Source organism: Hyla sarda, chromosome 3, assembly GCF_029499605.1.
Source record: "Hyla sarda isolate aHylSar1 chromosome 3, aHylSar1.hap1, whole genome shotgun sequence".
In the NCBI taxonomy this organism is placed as follows: domain Eukaryota; kingdom Metazoa; phylum Chordata; class Amphibia; order Anura; family Hylidae; genus Hyla; species Hyla sarda.
The window spans coordinates 41233318-41259442 of NC_079191.1; the positions used below are offsets into that span (position 1 = coordinate 41233318).

The window sequence follows — 26125 nt, forward strand, 5'->3', positions numbered from 1 at the left end:
GACCGAACACCTGTACCGGAGCTCCGCGGGCTCGTTGGCAGGTAAGATAAAGTGTGTTTTATTTTATTTTGCAGCACGGGATAACATAAAAAAAAGTGTGCACCGGACTACTAGATCGCCGCTGTCAAAGCTGACAGCGGCGTCTATTGGGATCTATGAATGCTCCCAGGTGGGCGATATATCGCGATGTATCGTCACCTAGACGGTATCGCGATATATCGCGATATATCGAATCGCCACACTGGTATCGCGATTCGAATCAAATCGCCAAATTCTTGGCGATTCACACCCCTAATCATTATAGTAGGTAGTTATAGCTATTATAGGGCGAAGAGGAAAAAATCAGAGTGTAAAAGCTAAAATTGGCCCGGTCACTTGGATCGTCATGAGGAACAAATAGATTTTGCTCCATTTTACTCCCGTGGATAAGTAGTTTTTTTATAAAATTTCCACACCCCTGATAGTTATTAGGTCTCCCCTAAGCCTTCTTTTTTCTAAACTAAATAACCCTAAGACTACTGTGGCGTGCCTTATTTTCTAGGTTGGTCCTCCTGGTTCTTCGGGCCTTCGTGATCATTGCGGTCTCGGGCATGTGTAGTGCTCCTGCCCAGACTTCTCCGCAATCACATTTGTGGGGCGGTCTTTCTGTACGGTCTGTGCGGTCTTCTTCTTGTCTCGACATAGCAGTATGTCTCCCGGAGATTTTGCAGATTTTGGGTTTGCTCCCCCTTCAGGTGGGGAACCTTAACCTCTTAAGGACATAGGGTGTACCTGTATGCCCTACGCCCGATCACGGTAAGTAAAACCGGGCCACGCCGTGACCCCGCGTCATACTGGCTCGGTCCCAGTGGCTAATGATATCCGGTACCCTGGGCTAATAGCGTGCAGCACCGATCATTGTGCCGCGTGCTATTAACCGTTTAGACACGGCGATCAAAGTTGATTGCCGCATCTAAAATGAAAGTGAAAGCTTAAAATCGCGATGTCCCGATCAGCTAGCACGCGAGCGGAGGTTCACTTACTTGGCTCTGTCGCGTCCGATTGGCGATTGATTGCTCCAAGCCTGAGATACAGGCTTAAGCAATCGACCGCCTATAACATTGATCAATGCAAAGCTATGCAGTGATCAGTGTAAAAGATCAGTGTGTGCAGTGTTATCAGTCCCCATTGGGAGCTAAAAAAGTGGGGAAAAAAGTTAATAAAGGTCATTTAACCCTAATAAAAGTTTTCCCATAAAAAAAAAACCAGTGTAAATAAAAATAAACAAATGTGGTATCGCCACGTGCGGAAATATCCTAACCGCACGGTCAATGGCTTACGCGCAAAAAAATTCCAAAGTCCAAAATAGCGTATTTTTGGTCACTTTTTATATCATGAAAAAATTAATAAAAAGTGATCAAAAAAGTCTGATCAATACAAAAATGGTACCGATTACCCCTGCTCCCCAGGCCCCCCCCCTTGAGATGCTTGTCCTCCCCCTTAGAGCATACCTTCCCCTTCCCCCTCTTCCTTCCCTTCCTTGGATGTCCCTGTGTCCACCCCCCCCCCCCAGTGTGTTTCCCCCTGTCCGTCCATGTTTCTTCCTACTTTCTCTTCTCTACACTTTTGTCTTCCTTCTCACTATGGCTGCTTTTCTTTTTTCTTCTCCCCCCCCCCCCTTTTTTTTTATTTTTTTTATTTTATTCTTTCTTTTGTTTACATGGCTCTGTTCCTTCTTTCCATGTTCAGTGTATGCAGGTCTCCTATCTTGGGGATCGCAAATACTCGCCTAATTTGGCTTTTCATGCTGTTTACGCCTTCTACTTATTGAGGTGAATGTAGCCTTATGTTCTTATGGTTAATGGTTTGACACAGTCTATCACGAATGAGCATACCGTCTCTGTGCCTCACATGCTCCACCCTTGTGGTCTTAGGTACTGTCTGCCTTATACCGTTGTACTATGACATTTTCCCTGTTCGCAGTTTCTGCACTTGTACATGTTACTTAATTCTTCTGTTGTTTCTGTTTTAACATTGGAAAATAAAACATTTTCAAAAAAAAAAAATAATAAAATAAATAAAAATAACAAAACTTCAGATTACGGCGCAAAAAATGAGCCCGTACATGGAAAAATAAAGTTATAGGGGTCAGAAGATGAGAATTTTTAACGTATAAATTTTCCTGCATGTAGTTATGATTTTTTTCAGAAGTACAACAAAATCAAACCTATATAAGAAGGGTATCATTTTAACCATATGGACCTACAGAATAAAAATAAGGTGTCATTTTTCCTGAAAAATGCACTGCGTAGAAACGGAAGCCCCCAAAAGTAAAAAAAAATAGCATTTTTTTATTCAATTTTGTTTCACAATTAAGTTTTTTTTCCATTTCGCCGTTGGATTTTTTGGTAAAATGGCTAATGTCACTGCAAAGTAGAATTGGTGACGCAAAAAATAAGTCATCATATGGAATTTTATGTGCAAAATTGAAAGCGTTATGATTTTTAGAAGGCGATGAGGAAAAAATTAAAATGGAAAAACCCTGCGTCCTTAACCCCTTAAGGACCAAGGGCGTACAGGTACGCCCTTGGTCCTGCTCTCCTGATATAACGCGGGGTTACACAGTAACTGTCACGATGCCGGCTGGCAGGTAGTGGATCCTCTGTGCCAGAGAGGGATGGCGAGGGCCGCGCTAGTGGACCGGTTCTAAGCCACTACAGGTTTTCACCAGAGCCCGCCGCAAGGCGGGATGGTCTTGCTGCGGCGGTAGTGACCAGGTCGTATCCACTAGCAACGGCTCACCTCTCTGACTGCTGAAGATAGGCGAGGTACAAGGGAGTAGGCAGAAGCAAAGTCGGACGTAGCAGAAGGTCGGGGGCAGGCGGCAAGGTTCGTAGTCAGGGGAGATAGCAGAAGTTCTGGTACACAGGCTTTAAACACACAAAACGCTTTCACTAGGCACAAGGGCAACAAGATCCGGCAAGGAAGTGAATGGGAGGAGGATAGATATAGTCAGGGACCAGGTGGAAGCCAATTAAGCTAATTGGGCCAGGCACCAATCATTGGTGCACTGGCCCTTTAAGTCTCAGGGAGCTGGCGCGCGCGCGCCCTAGAGAGCGGAGCCGCGCGCGCCAGCACATGACAGCAGGGGACGGGAACGGGTAAGTGACCTGGGATGCGATTCGCGAGCGGGCGCGTCCCGCTGTGCGAATCGCATCCCCAACGGCCATGACAGAGCAGCGCTCCCGGTCAGCGGGACTGACCGGGGAGCTGCAGGGAGAAAGACGCCGTGAGCGCTCCGGGGAGGAGCGGGGGCCCGGAGCGCTAGGCGTAACAGTACCCCCCCCCTTAGGTCTCCCCTTCTCTTTATCCGGTAACTGCCTCCCCTGGGATGAGGACACCGGGAAAGGATGGAGGGATTCCTCAACGGCAGGCAGAACAGCAGGAGTAGGAATGGGGAGAGAGGGCAGAGGGCGAGACCTGGCACGGGGCAGTGTGACACCAGGACGAGGGCCATGAGGGGACACAGGGGCTTGCCTGATGGGACTGGGAGGGGGGGAGAGGCATTTCCTGTGGCAGGCAGAGTCCTTAATGACCTTAGGGGGACCGGATACAGGAGGAACCACAGGGTCACGGCAGGGAGTACTGGGAACCGGTTGAAGGCAGTCCTTGGAACAAGAGGGACCCCAACTCTTGATCTCCCCAGTGGACCAATCCAGGGTTGGGGAATGGTGTTGAAGCCAGGGTAGTCCAAGGAGAACTTCAGAAGTGCAATTAGGAAGGACAAAAAATACAATTTCCTCGTGATGAGGTCCGATGCACATTAGGAGGGGCTCCGTGCGGAAACGCACGGTGCAATCCAACCTGGCTCCGTTGACCGCGGAAATGTGGAGTGGCTTGACAAGACGGGTCACCGGAATGCGGAATTTATTCACTAAGGACTCCCGAATAAAATTCCCAGAAGCTCCAGAGTCCAGGCAGGCCACGGCTGAGAGGGGAGAGCTGGCTGAAGTAGAAATCCGAACAGGCACCGTGAGACGTGGAGAAGCCGACTTAGCATCAAGAGACGCCACACCCACGAGAGCTGGGTGCGAGCGTGCGTTTCCCAGACGTGGAGGACGGATTGGGCAATCCACCAAAAAATGTTCAGTACTGGCACAGTACAGACAAAGATTCTCTTCCTTACGGCGATTCCTCTCTTCCAGGGTCAGGCGAGACCGATCCACTTGCATGGCCTCCTCGGCGGGAGGCCTAGGCGCAGATTGCAGTGGAGACTGTGGGAGAGGTGTCCAGAGATCTAAGTCTTTTTCCTGGCGGAGCTCTTGATGCCTCTCAGAAAAACGCATGTCAATGCGAGTGGCTAGATGAATGAGTTCATGCAGGTTAGCAGGAGTCTCTCGTGCGGCCAGAACATCTTTAATGTTGCTGGATAGGCCTTTTTTAAAGGTCGCGCAGAGAGCCTCATTATTCCAGGATAGTTCAGAAGCAAGAGTACGGAATTGTATGGCGTACTCGCCAACGGAGGAATTACCCTGGACCAGGTTCAGCAGGGCAGTCTCAGCAGAAGAGGCTCGGGCAGGTTCCTCAAAGACACTTCGAATTTCCGAGAAGAAGGAGTGTACAGAGGCAGTGACGGGGTCATTGCGGTCCCAGAGCGGTGTGGCCCATGACAGAGCTTTTCCAGACAGAAGGCTGACTACGAAAGCCACCTTAGACCTTTCAGTAGGAAACTGGTCCGACATCATCTCCAAGTGCAGGGAACATTGCGAAAGAAAGCCACGGCAAAACTTAGAGTCCCCATTAAATTTGTCCGGCAAGGACAGGCGGAGGCTAGGAGTGGCCACTCGCTGCGGAAGGGGTGCAGGAGCTGGCGGAGGAGATGGTTGTTGCTGCTGTAGCTGTGACTGTACTTGCTGTAGTTGTGACTGGAGTTGCTGTGTCATGGTGGTCAAGTACGACAGCTGGTGATCTTGTTGGGCGATCTGACGAGCTTGCTGGGCGACCAGCGTAGGGAGGTCAGCGACAACTGGCAGAGGAACTTCAGCGGGATCCATGGCCGGATCTACTGTCACGATGCCGGCTGGCAGGTAGTGGATCCTCTGTGCCAGAGAGGGATGGCGAGGGCCGCGCTAGTGGACCGGTTCTAAGCCACTACAGGTTTTCACCAGAGCCCGCCGCAAGGCGGGATGGTCTTGCTGCGGCGGTAGTGACCAGGTCGTATCCACTAGCAACGGCTCACCTCTCTGACTGCTGAAGATAGGCGAGGTACAAGGGAGTAGGCAGAAGCAAAGTCGGACGTAGCAGAAGGTCGGGGGCAGGCGGCAAGGTTCGTAGTCAGGGGAGATAGCAGAAGTTCTGGTACACAGGCTTTAAACACACAAAACGCTTTCACTAGGCACAAGGGCAACAAGATCCGGCAAGGAAGTGAATGGGAGGAGGATAGATATAGTCAGGGACCAGGTGGAAGCCAATTAAGCTAATTGGGCCAGGCACCAATCATTGGTGCACTGGCCCTTTAAGTCTCAGGGAGCTGGCGCGCGCGCGCCCTAGAGAGCGGAGCCGCGCGCGCCAGCACATGACAGCAGGGGACGGGAACGGGTAAGTGACCTGGGATGCGATTCGCGAGCGGGCGCGTCCCGCTGTGCGAATCGCATCCCCAACGGCCATGACAGAGCAGCGCTCCCGGTCAGCGGGACTGACCGGGGAGCTGCAGGGAGAAAGACGCCGTGAGCGCTCCGGGGAGGAGCGGGGGCCCGGAGCGCTAGGCGTAACAGTAACCCCGCGTCATATCACGGCGGGCCCGGCGTCATAGTGAAGCCGGGACTCGCCTCTAATAGCGAAAGTTGCCGGCTAGCTCAGTAGAGCTGTTCGGGATAGCCGCGGCTAATCGCGGCATCCCGAACAGCTGACAGGACAGCGGGAGGGCCCCTACCTGCCTCCTTGCTGTCCGATCGCCGAATGACTGCTCAGTGCCTGAGATCCAGGCATGAGCATTCATGCGTCAGATTCGTTGATCACTGGTTTCTTATGAGAAACCAGTGATCAATGATGAAGATCAGTGTGTGCAGTGTTATAGGTCCCTATGGCAAAAAAAAAAAGTGAATAAAGATCATTTAACTCCTCCCCTATTAAAAGTTTGAATCACCCCCCTTTTCCAATAAAAAAAAAAAACACATCGAAATAAAAAATAAACATATATGGTATCACCGCGTGCGGAAATGTCCGAATTATAAAAATATATCATTAATTAAACCGCTCGGTCAATGGCGTGCGCGGAAAAAAATTCCAAAATCCAAAATAGTGCAATAGTGCATCAACAAGTCCTATCAATGCAACCGTTAAACGGTACCTATCAAGTGGTACCGTTAAAAACTTCAGATCACGGCGCAAAAAATGAGCCCTCATACCGCCCCATACACGGAAAAATAAAAAAGTTATAGGGGTCAGAAGATGACAATTTTAAACATATTAATTTTCCTGCATGTAGTTATGATTTTTTCCAGAAGTCCGACAAAATCAAACCTATATAAGTAGGGTATCATTTTAATCGTATGGACCAACAGAATAAAGATAAGGTGTAATTTTTACCGAAAAATGTACTACGTAGAAACGGAAGCCCCCAAAAGTTACAAAACTGCATTTTTTTTTATTTTGTCGCACAATGATTTTTTTTTCCGTTTCACCATAGATTTTTGGGCAAAATTACTGACGTCATTACAAAGTAGAATTGGTGGCGCAAAAAATAAGCCATCATATGTATTTTTAGGTGCAAAATTGAAAGAGTTATGATTTTTTAAAGGCAAGGAGCAAAAAACAAAAATGCAAAAACGGAAAAACCCCCAGTCCTTAAGGGGTCAAGGACCAAGCATTTTTCAGTTTTTGCACTTTCATTTTTTCCTCCTTACATTTTAAATATGTAAAGGTGAAGCATTTTTCTTCACCTTTTTTGTGCGCTGGGAATGTGTAGGAGCACCAAATTTATTAAATGGTCACAGAGCATTTGATACATTTTGTGCAGGTCACATATTCTGAAATTTCTCTCTTCACGTACACCAAAAAGCTAAGCTAAGTCTGGGCTGGTGTAGTTTTAGAGACTTTTCAGTGGCTTTGCGCCTTTTTTGCGGCTTTTCACAAAAAGGCGCAGTTCATAAACCCTTCCATATCATGTGTATTGCCAAAATCAGAGGATTGCAACTCAAAATCAGCAGAAATGTGTAAACCAAAAGATGCAAATAAACCCTGCTTGAGCCTTTTTCGCGCTTTTTCTAGATACAAAAAACATTCTAAAGACAATGATAAATGTCAGCCCTTATCTTTATTCTGTAGGTCCATACGATTAAAATGGTACCCTACTTATATAGGTTTGATTTTGTCATACTTCTGGAAAAAATCATGCACGAAAATGTATACCTTTAAAATTGTCATCTTCTGACCCCTATAATTTTATTTTTCCACGAACGGGGCGGTATGAGGGCTGCGTTTTCGGCCGTATGCGGTTACCCGACCGTAGGCAAAAACGCGGTCGACCACATTTTTTGCCTGCGGTCGGGAAACCGCATACGGCTGAAAACGAAGCCGACCGGAGGCTGCGGTTCACTCCGGTCGGCTCATAGACATACATTAAATACGGTTCCCAAATACGGCTGAGTGCGGGCTCCGCGATTAAGCCCCGCGCCCCTCCTCCCAGCCGTATACGGGAACCGTATTTAACAAAACGTGGTGTGAACCCAGTCTAAGAGAAAATCCCCATAGCAAACATATGCTGCTCTGGACAGTTCCTAAAATGTCAGCAGAGAGCACTGTGCTCGTGATGTCAGCAGAGAGCACAGTGTTCCAAAAAGAAAATAATTTTCTCTGTAGTATTCAGCAGCTAATAAGTACAGGAAGGATTAATATTTTTTTATTAGAAGTAATTTACAAATCTGTTTAACTTACTGGCACCAGTAAAAAAAAAAGTTTTCCACCAGAGTACCCCTTTAAATCACATTTATTAACTTTTTTTAAACTTCTTTTATGCAGTATTATAGCCCCCTCTAGGGGCTGTAACATTGCATACACTGATTTCAGGCACTGTTCAATGCATTGCCATAGGAATACATTGATCAGTGTTTTCTGCGCTTGATTGCTCAAGCCTGGATTTCAGGCTTGGAGCAATCAAACGCCAGTCGGACCACCAGGAAGAAGGTAAGGCACCTCCCGCTGTCCTCTCAGCTGTTCGGCACGCCGCGGTCCCGAACAGCTCCGCTGAGCTAGCCGATATGGATTTCTCCCATTTTAGATGCCACAATCAACTTTGATCACGGCATCTAAAGGGTTAATACCGGACATCAGCCCAATCGGCGATGTCCGGTATTAGCCGTGAGTCTCGGTTGTTTATAGCAACTGGGACCCCTCAGATGCGAAATGCGCTCAGCTTCTGAGCACGCTTCACAGATCCGGCCATGGATAAATAGACGTCCGTGGTCGTTAAGGGGTTAAGGAGACTCGGGAGTCTCCAGTTTCCATGTCCAGCGCTCCGGATTTCCGGGATGCTCCTTACTTTCCGTCTCCTCCTTCAGGGTCCATGTACTCCAGGGATGGAAGGCAAGCCAGTCTACTGGATTACGCCTGTTGGGCCAATTTCGGCTGATGCATGGATGTGGTTTCTTCCCGCTGTTCAGCCTCTGTGTAATACTCTCTGAGTCTGCTCTTCTCCCTGGGTGCTCACGCTGTGCCCCTGGGACAGTGGTTTTTGGAGCCTACAACTTTTTGGTTCAGATCTTCTGCACCATGCCTCTCTGGAGACGGTTCCTGTCTCCCTTCCTCTTTTTCCAGAAGTTTCTGGTCTTCACCTTGACTGGCTTACCTTCGAATCAGGCGTTTGCAGCTCTCCCTGGCGTTTTCTCGCCATGTTCTCTGGTTTCAGTTGGTTCTCTGTATGGGATTCTCTTGTCGTTCCCTTTTCCTTTTTTATTTGCCAACCGGGCTCTCCCGCTGTCTTGTTCTGTGCTTCTTGGAGTTGGTTTCCTACCTCCTTCCAGGTTGGTTACGACCAATCGGCTCTTCGAATCGCCCCCTTCTTGTCTCTCTATGTGGCCTATTGGTTTAGAGTCTCTTCTAAGGAAGGCCCCTTCATTTGGCAATACTGCCGATGGTGAAAACTGCCGAACGCTCAGTTCCAAGCCTCTGTTGCTTTTGGCCCAGGGTCTTGTCCGTGAGCCTTACGACCGGTTGGGGTTAAGTCTCCGGACTGACTCCCTTCCTCTGGTGGTTCTTCTTTCCCACTCCAGGAACTGCTTTGGTATGTCCCATCAGTAAGTGTGTCCCCCAAGAAAAGGAGATTTTTTTTGTACTCATCAAAAAATCTCTTTCTCGTAGCCTTCATTGGGAGACACAGCACCCACCCATTTCTTGATTCTTGTCCTGATAAACTTTTCCGTTTCTTGAGTTTTTATCCGGGATTCCTTTTAGAGTCCTTCGGACATATCTCTTTGTTGGCTTCTCCTAATGCTTTGTGACAAAACTGATTACCTCACTTCCAGTGGATGAGTATATCCTGCTAGGGAGGAGCTCACTTTTTTTTCCTAGTGTCAGCGCCTCCTAGTGGCAAGAGCATATACCGATCAGTATGTGTCCTCCCCCAATGAAGGCTATGAGAAAGAGATTTTGCGTTGAGTACAAAAAAATCTAATTTTGCTCATAAGCATCCATTGTATGTAAAATGAACAAAAGCCTGGTAATACATTAAAAAAAATAATCTTAAAGGTGTATTTTCATAATTTTGGTTGTACTGGCACCTCTGGCATAGCCTGGCAATCTATGTTCTTTATGTAACTCCTCCTTCATGCAGCTCATGAGGCTACACCGTTTGTGCAACTCCCAATAAAGTAAACGGAAGTAATGCAAATTGCATAACTCCCCCCCACTCTGGCTGCTTCCAGATTCCCCACCACCTTCAACGACCTCAAACAGGCTGGAGGGGGTCGAGCCTGGTCAAATTTGGGATAAGTTATGAATGCCCCTTTAATTTTGTTGCAAATTATATTTATCTTTTCTTAACCTCAAGGCAGCCAGCAGAGCTGTGGAACAAGCTCTTGACCACAGTATTGCCAGTCTGAATGTTTGTACTGACAGCCAGTTTACTATAAAGGGTAAGTTTACAAGTTTTTCCTTAATACTTTCATGGACATGCATATGCAGTGGATTTTTCACTGCGGATTTGTGGCAAAAATTAAGCTGTGAGTCTGCAGAAATTTACATGTTACATTAGGATTTTGAATTGGACCCTAGATTTAGGGTACATGCACATATACTATTTTCTGCAGATTTGATGCTATGTTCTATTATTTAGTTACTTTGATTTACTCAGCATCAAATCTGCAGCAAATAAGTTACCTGTGAATGTAAAAAAAAAAATCACAGAAAAAAGGCCTCTTAGTATTGATATAAGGCTAGGCACCTATTCCCATTATGATGCAGATCAGCCACAATGCTATATAAGGGGAAGTCGGACAGGTGCAAAATACTGATGAACATCCACTCACACGCCTCCTACTCATGAGGGGTAGTTCCTTAGTATTATACGCTTAAGGGAACACTTAAAAAAACACAATGTAACTCCATGTCAATCACACTTCTGTGAAATCACACTGTCCACTCAGGAAACAACACTGATTGACAATCAATTTAACATGCTATAGGCATTATAGGCAATTAGCAAGACACCCCCAATAAAGGAGTGGTTCTGCAGGTGGGGACCTCATACCACTTCTCAGTTCCTATGCTTCCTGGCTGATGTTTTGGTCACTTTTTAATGCTGGCGGTGCTTTCACTCTAGTGGTAGCATGAGACGGAGTCTACAACCCACAAGTGGCTCAGGTAGTGCAGCTCATCCAGGATGTCACATCAATGCGAGCTGTGGCAAGAAGGTTTGCTGTGGTGGGGCGTGACCTGGATGCCGGCGTGAGCAGTCGCATAGTCTGAGAGCTCCTGCTGCCCTGCCGGTATTTTCCCTGAAACTTACCCTGTCTGGCTGGTTCTTGGCTGTCTCGTTCCCTCCGTTGGTCCGGGATCGTGGGGAGAGGCCTGGTCCGACTCCGGTGCTACAGCGTGGTACGGGAGGTCTCTGGTGCCTTGGGCTGGTGGTGCTGAACGGCGGTGCATGGAGAAGCTCTGGGAGTGCGGCGGCTACTGGCGGAGGTCCCTTGATGCCGGGCAGTGCCTTGGTGGCCTGGTGAGGCGCCCTCCTGTCTCCTTTTTGGCTCCGGTACCCTCTGCCATCCTGAAAACAACGGGCGCCATCTTCGTGCCGGAGCCCTATGCATACATCTTCTCCCTGCTGCTGGCTCCTACAGCGTTCCTGAAGACGCGAGTGAGTACTACTTCTGCCTGCATTGACCTCTAGGCCCTTGTGGAACTTTCAATACCCCTTTGTTGTCCACTGGGAGGCCCTCCCTATCTGTCACATACCTCCAGCCGTACTACCCTAGTGACTTTCTACCTGCTCCTGGCTGGGAGGCTTGCTGGGACTTGTGGTGCTACCTTGGCTGCCTGAGGACTGACTGCCTGCCCACCTGTGCTGTCCCCTGCTAGTGCTTCCCTACCTGCTCACTGTGTGGCCTTGGCCGGCTGGGACTGGTAGTACCTCCGCTGTATTTAGTGGGCCGCCTCTCAGAGACCCCTGTACTCTCTGGACTGTGTTCTCGTGCCTGTCTGCCTGCTCTGCGTGTGGCCCGGTTCAGCATGGGTGGCTCTTGCGGTAGTAACAGAAATAAGTCCAAACCATATGCTGAGCCGCTGCGGCCGACCTCTGATGAAGATGCCTGTTCTGACGAAGAGTCCTCACGGTCCTGTGGCCCCTTTTAGCGAGATCCTGGCGCTCTGACCCCCCTTGCCACCAAAATTTCAGCGCAGGTAGCAAAGGTCCTAGGCCAGTTCTCCAGATCTAAGGACTGTCCCAGGGGTGATTCTCCTGATCCGTCTCTATCATTTTTTTTAAGGGCCTCTGACCCTCCTGTAGCCTCAGTCCCCTGAACGGCCTGTATATGATGCAACAGCTATGGATCATCGATTCTCGAAGCTGCTTGCTGCCTTTACCTCCTGCCAATCCATCATGGTGACCAAAGTGGATGAACTGCGGTAGGAATTTGTCATCCTGCGCCATGAGACCTTGGAGGATACTGTCTATCCCTTGCCGGAGCGGGTCGACTCTCTCTAGCGTCAGGTCATGGGAGTACTGAATCGCATGGACGACATGGAGAATCGCTTGAGACGTAATAATATTTGCCTTGTGGGCCTTCCTGAGAAGGTGGAGGGGACTGATCCTGTGCTGTTTCTTGAAACGTGGCTGAAGGAGATTCTTACGGTGGACACCTCCTGGGGGTACTCCTCGTCCCTTCTTGGCCAAGCTTCCGCACTTCAAGGACAGGGATGCAATTCTCCATGCAGTGTGCCTTAACCCCTTAAGGACCCGGGTTTTTTCAGTTTTTGCATTTTCTAAAAAATCAAAACATTCACTTTTGCACCTAAAAATCCATATGATGGCTTATTTTTTGGGCCACCAATTCTACTTTGTAATGACGTCAGTCATTTTACCAATAAATCTACGGCGAAATGGGAAAAAAATCATTGTGAGAATTTTTTTTTAAAAACCGCCATTTTGTTACTTTTGAGGGCTTCCGTTTCTACACAGTACATTTTTCGGTAAAAATGACACCTTCTCTTTATTCTGTAGGTCCATACGATTAAAATGATACCCTACTTATGTAGGTTTGATTTTGTCGAACATCTGGAAAAAATCATAACTACATGCAGGAAAATTTAAACGTTTAAAATTGTCATCTTCTGACCCCTATAACTTTTTTTATTTTTTTGGGGCGGTATGAGGGCTCATTTTTTGCGCAGTGATCTGAAGTTTTTAGTGGTACCATTTCTGTATTGATCGGACTTATTGATCGCTTTTTATTCATTTTTCCTGAAATAAAAAGTGACCAAAAATACATTATTTTGGAATTTATTTGTGGGTATGCCATTGACCGTGCAGATTAATTAATGATATATTTTTATAATTCGGACATTTCCGCACGCGGCCATACCACATATGTTTACACTGTTTTTTTTTTTAAAATGGGAAAAGGGGGGTGATTCAAACTTCTTAGGGAAGGGGTTAAATGATCTTTATTCACTTTCTTTTTTTTCCACTTTTTTTTGCAATGTTATAGCTCCCATAGGGGGGCTATAACACTGCACACACTGATCTTTTACACTGATCAATGGTTTCTCATAGGAAACCATTGATCAATGATACTGCCGTTTGACTGCTCATGCCTGGATCTCAGGCACTGAGCAGTCATTCGGTGATCGGACACCAGGAGGCAAGGTAAGGGACCCTCCTGCTGTGTCGGGATGCCGCGATTTCGCCGCAGACATCCCGAACAGCCCCCTGAGCTAACCGGTAATGATTTACTTTCTAAAGGGTCAATAGTGCGGCACCGCGATCAGTGCCGCACACGCTATTAGCCACGGGTCCCGGCCGTGGCCCCACGTTATAGAACGGGATCGGACTCATGGCGTACCGGTACGTCATGGTTCCTTAAGGGGTTAAGGGAGAAGTCTTTTCTGGCAGAAGCAGAGTGTCTTTCTATCCTCACTTTTCTGTGGAGCTTCGTAAGCAGCGGGTGCAGTTCACTGAGGTCCGTTCCAAGCTGTGTGCTAAAGGCTACCGCTACGAGATGCTGTTTAGTGCTCATCTCCGGGTGGTGGATAGGACATCCACTAAGTTCTTCACTTCCCCGACTGAAGCCCTTCATTGGGTTGATGCCGCTCCTCCTGTCCGACCCCCGGATTGAACTGTCCTGGACTATCCTGCTCCTTGCTCTCCCGCACTGTCCTCTAGTTCATTGTTAGGGAGATAGGGTAGTTAGGGTGGCCCTAGGTTCCAGTTCCTTAAGGCTTCCCGGGGTGATACTCCAAGTTACTGGCCTTTTTTTTTTTTTTTTAGGAAATGGTGGGGTGGCGGGAGAGATCTTTCTTGTTGGTTTAGGTTCATTTGGTGTCTTGCCAACACCTGTAGCAGTTGTATTAAGGGTATAGGTCTGCACTGTGTTAGGTCGTAGTTTAAGTCCCGTTTAGTGTTAGACAGGGGTTCATGGGGATTGTTATTGTTCTGTTTTGTTGGATTTGTTCTGTGTTTGTGCCCTGTCTGTCTATATGTGCTTGTTTATTTGGTTATCTTTTGGGATGGGGACCCTAAAGGTAGTTAGCTGGAATGTCAGGGGGCTTAACTCCAAGTTCAAGAGGGCCTTATGCATTGACTTTGTGAAGCGTCAGTCCCCTCATATCATCTGTATGCAGGAAATCCACATTATGGGCCATAGCATGGGTGTGGATAGCATGGGGCTATCACGCCTCCTTTTTTAAGTATGCTAGGGGTGTCTCTGTTTTAGTTACCAAGTCCTTGCCGTTGGTTGTCTCCCAGACTGCCTGTGATCATTTTGGCAGGTTTGTCATATTACACTGTTCCATGGGTTTCTTTTCCTTTGTGCTTGTCTCAGTTTATGTGCCCCCTCCGTTTCAGGTCTCGGTGTTGGAGTTAATTACTAACAAACTGTTGTCTTTTCCCTCTGATCCTTTCCTCTTTGTAGGTGATTTTAATGTGTTTCCTGATCCTGGGCTCGACCGCACCACCGCTGCTGACCCTGGCTCCTCCTCCTTTAACACCTCACTGACATCACTCGGTCTTTAGGGACTTCTGCTCCTCCTTGTATTCGCCCCCCCCCCCCCCAGCCCTGTCAGGGGGAAATTGTGTGTTTCTTACAGGATCTATCTCTCCGGCAGCTTAGATGCTTGCAGGTAGAGGCGCTGGATGCCCCCTTTAGTGCTGAGGGGAGTTGGGCAGGCTATTCGTGATATTCCCCATGGGAAAACCCCGTGTCTAGATGGAATGGTTGGAGACTAGTACAGGATGAATGAGGAGTGTTTGACCCCTATACTACTTAAATTGTTCCACTCAATTGCTGTGGAGGAGTCTCTCCCAGATTCCATGAGGAAGTTGTCCTTCCCAAGCTGGGTAAAGACCCTTTGTTGACCGATTCTTATAGGCCGATTTCTCTTTTAAATGTGGATATTAAAATCCTGGCTCGGATATTGGCTACTCGCCTACATGGTGTCGTCTCCTCCATCATTCATCCTGACCAAACGGGTTTTATGCCGGGTAGGGCAACTGATGTGAACATGAAGCGCCTTCAACTTAATATTGCGGCTGTGGGGAGGGTTTTCCTTCTGGCATGGTAGTTAGTTTGGATGTCTAAATTTTGACTCGGTGGGGTGGCCCTTCTTATGGGAGGTCTTGGGCGCATTTGGGTTTGGTTTCCGCTTCTGTGCTTGGGTTCGGTTGTTGTATGACAGTCCTAGGGCCCGCATTCGCACTAACATGGATGTCTCAGCCCCCTTTATCCTGGGTCGTGTGACAAGGCAGGACAATTTCTCCATTTCTTTTTGCATTGGCGGTGGAGCCTTTGGTTGCGGCCATCCATTATGACCTTACTATTTGTGGCATCCCCCGGGGGACAATCGTAGAGAAGGTTTCCCTTTATGTAGATGACACGTTAGTGTATTTGGCACATGCGGAGGGTTCTCTCCTGTCCTTAATAGACCGTCTGGACCGGTTTGGGTCGATCTCGGGCTTACGGCTGAACTGGGCTAATTCCTCATTAATGGTGCTGTCACCTACGATTTTCCTCCCTCCCTTTCTCCTGGCTGGGTTGCAATTGGTTTCCCGATTTAGATATTTGGGGGTGGAGGTTACTGCATCCCTGACAGATTATCTCTCTCTGAATTTAGATTTGCTATTGTGCTCCACCATTGAGTGGTTGAATGTCTGGTCCTCACTCCCTCTCTCCCTAGCTGGCAGGATTAATATCTTCTATTGGCAGGGAAAACCTCCTAGACTTGGTCGGGCTCTTCTCCAGGCTCCTAAAAAACATGGTGGCTTAGCCGCCCCATATGTGTATAACTATTTTCTTGCCCCCCCAACTGGTCTATGCAGCGTAGTGGATTGACCTGGATCTGTCAAACTCGGTGGCTGGCGCACTTACAGTGGGGATCAAAAGTTTGGGCACCCCAGGTAAAAATTTGTATTAATGTGCATAAAGAAGCCAAGGAAAGATGGAAAAATCTCCAAAAGGCATCATATTACAGATTAGACATTCTTATAATATGGCAACAAAAGTTAGATTTTATTTCCATCATTTTCACTTTTAAAATAACAGAAAATTTACTCTGCAGGGTGCCCAAACTTTTGTTTTCTGCTATTTTGAAAGTGTAAATGATGGAAATAAAATCTAACTTTTGTTCACATATTATAAGAATGTCTAATCTGTAATTTGATGCCTTTTGGAGATTTTTCCATCTTTCCTTGGCTTCTTTATGCACATTAATTCAAATTTTTACCTGGGGTGTCCAAACTTTTGATCCCCACTGTATGGGTTTCTATGAAACTCTCACTATACAGGTACTACTCTCACTCTTACCTCCCCCCCCCCCTCCCCCCCTTCTGACTATTGCTAAAGTATGGTCCGTCGTGTTGAGTAGATTCCCGCAGCCTCTGGTGTCTCCTAGAGCACCCTTGTGGTTACATTTACCTTACCTAAATGGGTTACAGGGGGCAGGTTTCTGGGGTTCGCATGGAGTCAAATTTGTGATGCATTTGCTTGCTGAGGATCAAGTTTCCTTATCCTTTGCAGACATGAAGGAGCGTTATTGCATCCCTGGAAGTGCCTTTTATAGGTATCTTCAGCTACGGCATGCGGTTCAGGTGCAGTTTGGCTCCTTGGCGTTTACTCCGGCTTTTTCTGAGGTGGAGCTTCTCCTATGCACTACGGACCTTTCTAAACCTCTTACTCAGTCTTATGCTCTTCTTCAGTCATTGGGGCCTAGCCCTTTTCTACGGGCCTTTCATAAATGGGTGGAAGATGTCCCGGATTTATCGGATTGCCATTGAAGGGAGGTGGAGGGTACCTATTACTGTACTGTTGTTAGTAGCAGAGATATGTTGATTCAATCTAGATACGTCTTGTGGCTGTATTATACCCCTGCTAAACTGAAATGTATTGGTATTTCTCAGTCTGATCTGTGTTTCCGGTGCTCTCTGGAAGTTGGTAACTATATCCATGCTGTCTGGGATTGTCCTGTCATCGCCTCGTTTTGGAGGGAGGTCATGGGGTTTTTGGCAGATAATCTGGACTTCCCCTTTCTACTTACCCCTATATGGTATGCCTGTTAGGAGTTATCAATGACATTGTTTCTGGTTCTCATAGACGCTTGTTAATTCGCTTTCTGTTATTCTGTGCCTGTAAGGTAGTAGTGATGTCCTGGAAGGACACCTCCCCTCCCCCCTATCTAGGTGGCTTAATCTGGTGAACAGATGCGTTCAGCTGTATCAGGCATTGTATGTAAGTCGCAAGTGCCCTAGGGTGTTTGACAAGATGTGGACCCCTTGGCTTCTACTGGACTTCTCAGCTGACTCCCCAGCTTGTTGATCTAGTGATTCCCATACAGTGTGTTGCCGTTTTCTAGGTGGGGGGGGGGGGGGGGGGATTGGGGTGACCGGGAGGTGTGCATGTGTAAGAGGATGAGTGTTTGTTTGTACTGGGCTTTCCCTTGTTGGGTCTCTGACGCTTCCTTCTCATTGCTAATCTAGAAATGGCAGAAAAAATTATTTTTATCCATTTATGTTCAGCTAGAGAGGTATCAAAGTAGCACCTTAAAGCTGCCATCTGAACTTTTAAAGTACTGATAGAAAGACCTTTTTCGATTCCTGATGAGGAATTTGTAACCTCTTCTCTGACAGTTGGGATCTGTCCCATACTTTCAGAATTAGGGATTGCAGAGGTCTCGAATGGCTTTGGGCCCACGGTACTGCTGTTATACAGGATGTCATTTATCCTAAAACTGACATGGCTGTTCTTATAGGACAAGAGTTTTTTTTTGCTGAAAGGTGAGAATTTTGTCTTCTGGAAGAAAGGTCTTTTGTTGTTTCGAGTCTAAGATCATACCTAGAAAATTCTTTCTCTTTTCATGAATTAAATCTGACTTGCCAGTTTATGATCCAGCTGAGGTTTTGAAGACAAGACAGAGTCAGAAGGAGGTGCTGATGAAGAGTCTCCTTTAACTGGGCAATAATTAGTAGGGCGTCCAGGTAAGAAATTATTAAAATTCCTTTTAGTCTCAGATGAGCACTCACCACTACCATTACCTTTGTAAATATCCTCGGGGCGGAAGATATTCCGAAAGGAAGGGCCTGAAATTGGAAATGGAGGTTAGAGTGATTGTGTTGAATTGCAAACCTGAGGTATTTTTGGTGAGAGGGATGAATTGGTAGGTGGAAGTAGGCATCTTTTAGATCGATGGTACACATCCAGGAGTCTCTTTGAATCAGAGGTATGGCTGTCTTCAAGGTCTCCATTTTGAACCTTTTGTAACAAATAAACTTGTTTAGATTTTTTAGATTTACAATAGTTCTAGATGTGCCGTTTGGCTTCGGCACCAAAAATAGATGGGAATAATGATCCAGACCCTGTTCCAAGATGGGGACCGGAATAACAGCTCCTAGAGACAAGAGATCCTTTATGCCTGAAAAAACACGTTTGTTTAAGATGTCTGATCAGAGATCTGTAGAACAAAATCTTGGAAGAGGAAGACTGATAAACTCTATTCTGTATCCCTGAGATATGGAATTTAAAATAAAGGGATTTTTTGTGATCAGGGACCACTGTAGACTGAATAGAGAAAGCCTTCCTTCCACAAGATTGCCATTGCTTTTTGTTATCATAATTGGGATTGAGGTTAAGGTCTTTGCTTTTTCCCACCTTTGGGATAGCTCCACCAACCTCCTTTACCTTTCCCTTTATATTCTTTGTTCTTATTAAAAGGACAAAATTTTTAATTTTTTTTCCTGTTGGCTGCCTGTTCAATAATTTTTTCAAGAACTGAACCAAACAAAAGATTACCCTGAAAAGGGATGGCACAAAGCTTAACCTTAGGAGGTAGCATCACCTTGCCAATTCTTAACCCATAGGGCCCTTCTAGCAGAATTAGAAAAGGCAGTAGCTTTTGCCGCAAATTTAATAGATTCTGTTGATGCATCCATCAAATAGGCTGAAGAGGCTTCCCAGGATTTTTTTAGTAGACCATCCATTTTGCGATCAAGGGTGTCTTTAAGTTGGGCCGCATCTTCAAAATGGAAGCGCAGTACTTTTAACCACCTTAGAAAGCTGCACATCCATTTTTGGAGGCTCACTCCACAAATTAACCTCATTAGGTTCAAAAGGTGAAACTGTTAAACTCTTTAGGAATTTGCAAGTGCCTCTTCGGAGTCTGCCACTCATCTGTGATAAGAGATTTTATACTATCATGAACCGGAAAAACATTAGTTTTTTGAGGTTTTAGGCCAGCAAACATTCTGTCTTGAACAGACATAGGTTCTAGAGTATCAACAATATTCATGGCATTTCTTACGGCAGTAAGTAATATATCTGTATCTTCAGGAGAAAAATTATATTTTTTATCATCCCTCTTAGGAGGAGCATTCTGAATTTCACCCTCTTCTTCAGAAAAGGTAACACCCGAGTTAAAATCTTCATTATAATCTGAGTCTGAGTCCTAAGTAATAGCCATTTTTTGCTTTTTTGATGAAGAAGGCTCAGCCACAGGCCTATCAATAGTACCGGAAGCAGAAGTACAAGGCAAAGCAGTAGCTGTGGCAGTTTGTACTTGTTCATTAATAAGTGAACAAAGCTCATCCATAGAGGACGGGGATTCTTGAAAAACTATTTTGTCAGTGCAGGCTTTGCAAAGAGGTTTAGAATGGGTATCCGGTAATAATACAGCACAGATTCCACATTTTTTGGACTTAGATTTGGATTCTTTAATGGTTTCTTTAGAGGATTCTCTTTCTTTTGATTTCTTTGGAGCCTCCTTGTCTCCCTAAGAGGGGAAAGGGATACCCATAAGAATCAAACTAGATACTACTTGAAGAAAGTACTATATAGGGGGAAAAAGCAGCATAGAGCAAAGCAATATGATGCTAACCCCAAAGAAAACATAGCCAAGAAACACCATGTGATACATAAGAAAAAGCAGCACAGAAAGTAAGTGAACCCCCTAAGGGTCAGCTACTCACGATTCCAGCCGATGCCAAGTGCTCCAGATGAGCAGAGTGGGGGGACAGCAGACACATCCATGACTCCAGAGGGATGAATGAAGGAACAGAGGAGCAATTTATACTCCTATGTTCAAATTAGGCGCCCCTCCACGTTTCTCCGGCGTTCCGGTGGTCGCCGCCATCTTGGGGGAGGGACTTCCGGTCCCAAGGCAAAACCAGGGCACGTATGCAACCGTGCGCGTGTGTGACGTCACACGCGCGCCCCTGCAGCATGGAGCCCGGAACAGTCAGGGAGCTCCGAGGAGGACCGGAGGCCAAAACAAACCCTCTGCCGCATAAACCCACACCAGGCGCCGCAGCAGGAGGAAGGGACCAGGAGGCAACAGCCCGAAGGAAGCACGACCCAGTGCAGCACAGGGGGATTGAGATACCGGCATGACCGAGGCCCCCGCTGCCTGGCAGCCCTGTCCGGAGAAGAAACCAGCCCACCAGAGGTAAGAACCTCACCTCTCCGTGTATGCTCCTAGGAACAGAAAACACTTGTGGGGTGGATGGGGAGGGGCCTATTTAACCTCTCTGTGTTTCCTGTTCCTATTAGAGCTACAGGGGACAATCTCAAGGTGGTGCTGTCATGATGGTGATGTGAAAAAGAAATGACAGAAAAAAGGCCACTTACTGGTTACTGATACGTGTGAATGTACCCTTATTGCAGGTATAGTGAGTGAATATCCTCTATACATTGAAATAATGACAAGCTGAGTTTTTAAAGATTTAATCGATGGTCAGTTTGCCTTACGTGGATGACATTTGGGTCCAGCAGTCTCTTCATGGTTTCCGTTTTAATGAAAACGATCACATAATCAGAGGCTAAACTATTTGGCAATTTTTGCAATAATGTACTTCCCACTAATTTATCATAGTTATCATCGAATAATTTGGATATATTCCTTTAGCATGCATTCTCATTAACCCCTTCCCATGAGCAAGTCTATTATGCAACGGGTGAGGAAAGTATGGAGCAAGTTTGGGCGCTGAGCCCGGACCATACACAGCAGGTGCGAGCTGCTATCTGCTAGAGTGTCTTAGATCAGTCATTTAACTCTCTCTAGATGTCATATTTGACAGTGTCTGCCTGTTTGATCAACAATAAAAATCCTTAACTCCGATGCAGAACCATATTGCCAAATACTTAAGTTGTAGAGGTAATTATAGAATTTATGACCTGTATGTTCATTTGTCACTTTATGTACATGAAGATTTTTTTCTTAATTTATAAGATATGATATAATGGTGGGACACCTCCTTTAAGAAGTTTTTTGTGTGGTCCTTTGAATGAGGGTATAATGCTGGAGCTTTATCTTTGCTATTCTTTATGTTGTGTAACTCCCACTTAGGCCCTGCACTTGGCATATTAGTGTTATATTTTAATATACTGTTGCAGAATATTTGAAGGCTCCCGATGGATGCTTATTTGTGTTCTCTCTACTGTACAATTTACAACATATTTTTAATTTAGGAATGACTGAATGGATTCCGAGGGGGAAGGAAAATGGCTGCACTACCTTGTATGGAGAAGAAGTTGTCAATAAGGAAGAATTTGAAAAGCTTGATAACCTGTGTAAAGAGCTTGATGTCAAATTGGTAAGTCTCACAAGTTTCTTACTGAACACACATTTTGTGATGGTTTCTTTATAACTTTTTGCAACCACTAATAGATACTAGGGCTGCACGATATAAAGCAATCGAATCACGATTTTTGCTTTTTGCGATATGACGATACATGTGACAAGGGGAGGGGGGGGAATGTGACAAGGGGGAGGAGAATGTGACAAGGGGGGGGAATGTGACAACGGGGGGGGGAGTGTGACAAGGGGGGGGAATGTGACAACGGGGGGGGGTGTGACAAGGGGGAGGAGAATGTGACAAGGGTGTGTGTGACAAGGGGGGGGAATGTGACGGGGGAGGTGAATATGACAAGGGGGAGATGTGAAATAGGCGGTGGGCATAAAATGGGTGGATAGATGTGAAATGAAGGCGATTGGATATGAAATGGGGGATTTCGCAGTCGCAATATTTAGGCTCAAAATCGCAATCTCACATTTTCCCCATATCGTGCAGCCCTAATAGATACCAAATATTTACCTACAACAGAAATTCACACTTAAAATGTAGAGTAAAAGGTGTACCAATTCATTTGGTTATTAGCTTGGTCTGTGAGCTGATGTTGACAAGCCTGATGTACTTGAATAAGACCACTATATAGCCTTTTCATTGTATCCAACAGTGAGGATTACCGGATTGGTAAATTCGGTCATGTTAATCACTGAATTGCTTGACTAAGATCAGTAATATAATTTTGATGACCAAATCCCCCAGTGTGATCATATTTAAACCTAGCTTTCTCCGATCCTTCAACTTATTTATTTTTTAAGAGTAAGGACAAAAAAGAGTTTATTCTGGAATTACAGATGTTGTTGCAGTGAGATGTAAGGTTGTCCTGTTAGATTTTAGTGGAGCCTTAGTAAACGAGTTCTTCTATTAGGACTTTAACCCCTTCCCGCAAATGGATTTATATTTACGTCCACTGCAGGCTCCCGCTCTATGACGCGCGCTCAGCAGGTGAGCTTGCATCATACCAGGTGAGTCCCGGTGCTATTAGCCACCGGGACCCATGGCTTATACCGATATCACCTGTTGATTGCAGCATCTAAAGTTGATGGCGGCGTCTAAAACAGGAGAAAACAGTTGCTGTTAGCTCAGTGGGTTGTTCGGGAAAGCGGTGTCTTGAGCTGAGAGGACAGTTGGAGGGCGCTTACCTTCCTTCCTTCCCGCCGTCCAATTGTCCTCCATTGCGCCAAGCCTGAGGTCCTGGCTTGAGCAATCGAGCACAGATAACACTGATCAATCCTAAGTTATGGCATAGCATTGTTCAGTGTATGCAAGCTAAGTATCGCATGTAACAGTCCCCTATGGGGACTAAAAAAAAGTGTTAAAAAAAAAAAAAGTTAATATGTGATTTAGGGCTGGGTGGTATACCGGTTCATACCGAATACCGATATTTTTGTCCTGCACAATATGAATTTTTCCCCATACTGCAATTCTGATTTGGCCCCTCCCCCTCGGGAATGAATTATCAGTCCAGCACTGCGCTGTTCCCACATTGGGGAACTAATCATATGTGACCCGCGAGCGCTGTTCTGCCCCCCAATTAATTATCAGCGCTGCGCTGTCCCCATCGGGGTAAATACTCACATATCACCCGCAAACGCTGCCCTTCTCTTCCTCCTGTTTGTTGCGGGCCGGCTGCAAAAGATAAACAAACTTTAACTCACCTCCCGTTGGTCCGGTAACGGCCTCACCTGCTTCCTGGGGACGGGATCGTCAGAGAGCCATCAGCTTATCACCGGCCACAGCGATGTTCTGCCTCGGCCGGTGATAGGTTGAGCGCACTGTCATGTAAGAGCCGGCTGGATTCTTACATGACAGTGGGCTCAGCCTATCACTCACCTGCTTCCTGGGGACGGGAACGTCAGAGAGCCATCAGCCTATCACCGCCGCAGCGATGTTCCGCTACGGCCAGTGATAGGTTGAGCTCACTGTCATGTAAGAAGCCGGCTGGCTTCTTACATGACAGTGGGCTCAGCCTATCACCGGCCGAGGCAGAACATCGCTGCGGCCGGTGATAGGCTGACTGCTCTCCGACGTTCCCGTCCCCAGGAAGAGCGTAAGGCCGACGTAGGAACGTGCATTAAAGTTTATTTTGTTTACCTTTTGCAGCCCGGGCATAGGGATACAGCGTACAGTAAAGAGTGTCAGCGCCGGCGGCCCGCAACAGACAGGAGGACAAGGAGGGCAGCGCTTGCGGGTGATATGTATTTACCCTGATGGGGACAGCGCAGTGCTGGGCTGATAAATAATTTTGGGCGGGGGGGGGGGGGGGGGGGGATAATACCATTATATATCGTGCAACCGCCATAAGTTACAAAAATACCATCATACACATATTTGGTCATACCGCCCAGCCCTGGTGTGACTTAACCCCTTAACCCCTTAAGGACTCAGCCCATTTTGGCCTTAAGGACTCAGACAATTACATTTTTACGTTTTCATTTTTTCCTCCTCGCCTTCTAAAAATCATAACTCTTTTATATTTTCATCCACAGACTAGTATGAGGGCTTGTTTTTTGCGCGACCAGTTGTCCTTTGTAATGACATCACTCATTATATCATAAAATGTATGGCGCAACCAAAAAACACTATTTTTGTGGGGAAATAAAAACGTTGCGCTTAAAAAAATCACAAACTTTTTAACCAAATTAGTACGTTTATAATCCCTTTATTTTGATGACCTCTAACTTTTTTATTTTTCCGTATAAGCGGCGGTATGGGGGCTCATTTTTTGCGCCATGATCTGTACTTTTTTTTGATACCACATTTGCATATAAAAAACTTTTAATCCATTTTTTATAATTTTCTTTTTAATAAAATGTATTAAAAAAGTAGGAATTTTGGACTTTTTTTATTTTTTTTCGTTCACGCCGTTCACCGTACGGGATCATTAACATTTTATTTTAATAGTTCGGACATTTACGCACGCGGCGATACCAAATATGTCTATAAAAAAAGTTTTTTACGCTTTTTGGGGGTAAAATAGGAAAAAATGGACGTTTTACTTTTTTATTGGGGGAGGGGATTTTTCACTTTTTTTTTTTACTGTTACTTTTACATTTTTTTACATTTTTTTTTACACTTGAATAGTCCCCATAGGGGACTATTCATAGCAATACCATGATTGCTAATACTGATCTGTTCTATGTATAGGACATAGAACAGATCAGTGTTTTCGGTCATCTTCTGCTCTGGTCTGCTCGATCACAGACCAGAGCAGGAGATGCCGGGAGCCGCACGGAGGAAGGAGAGGGGACCTCCGTGCGGCGTTATGAATGATCGGATCCCCGCAGCAGCGCTGCGGGCGATCCGATCGTTCATTTAAATCGCGAACTGCCGCAGATGCCGGGATCTGTATTGATCCCGGCACCTGAGGGGTTAATGGCGGACGCCCGCGAGATCGCGGGCGTCGGCCATTGCCGGCGGGTCCCTGGCTGCGATCAGCAGCCGGGATCAGCCGCGCATGACACGGGCATCGCTCCGATGCCCGCGGTTATGCTTAGGACGTAAATGTACGTCCTGGTGCGTTAAGTACCACCTCACCAGGACGTACATTTACGTCCTGCGTCCTTAAGGGGTTAAATTATAAAAGTTTAAATCATGACCCTTTTCCCATTTAAAAAATAAAAATTGTAAATAAAAATAAACATGTGGTATCACCGCGTGCGTAAATGTCCGAACTATTAAATTATAATGTTAATTAAACCACACGGTCAAAGGCTCAAGTGTAAAAAAAAATTCAGAAAACGTGATCAAAAGGTGCCATAAAAAAAAAAAATGGCCCCGATAAAAACTTCAGATCACGGCGCAAAAAATTTGTCCTCATACATCCCTGTATGTGGAAAAATAAAAAAGTTATAGGGGTCAGAATTGGACAATTTTATTTTTATTTTTATTTTTTTTTTCAACTGTTAATTTTTTATTATATTCAGACAGAAAAATACATACCAGTAGGAATGATCGGGGTGACATACCCCACAGTAATTGAGAAGTGCAAGCAAGTAATAATCCAAATCACAACAATCAAGTCAGATAATCACAACTGTGACACAGTAATGCAATAGTTAACAACCGCACATTTGGATCAAGTAGTCCTAGACATGGGGGGGGGGGGGGGGAGGGTGGAGAGGGTGACTAAGACAACAATATCAAACAGAAGGGCGAGGGAACAGAAAAGGAAACGTACAGAGAAGTAAGAAAGTGGGGTGAGAGAAGCAAGTAGAGAGGAAAAGGTCCAAAAGGAGCGAAGAGATCAAGGAGATTGCCTGTCCGTGAATCTGTCCCAAGGGTCCCATACCGAAATAAATTGTGAGATAGTGTTATTCAAAGAGGCAGTAA

The 26125-nt window shown here is 46.1% G+C and overlaps 1 protein-coding gene across 4 annotated transcripts in view; it reads left to right on the forward strand.

The window, feature by feature from the left end:
- The window catches only part of LOC130361300 (ribonuclease H1-like), a 55235-nt gene that overhangs the window by 22370 nt on the left and 6740 nt on the right, over positions 1 to 26125 (forward strand). For all 4 annotated transcript variants that reach the window (XM_056564110.1, XM_056564111.1, XM_056564112.1 and 1 more), the window contains 2 exons: positions 10025 to 10109; positions 21636 to 21760. In XM_056564110.1, coding sequence (XP_056420085.1) covers positions 10025 to 10109; positions 21636 to 21760 — 210 coding nt within the window. The remainder of the gene's footprint in view (positions 1 to 10024; positions 10110 to 21635; positions 21761 to 26125) is intronic.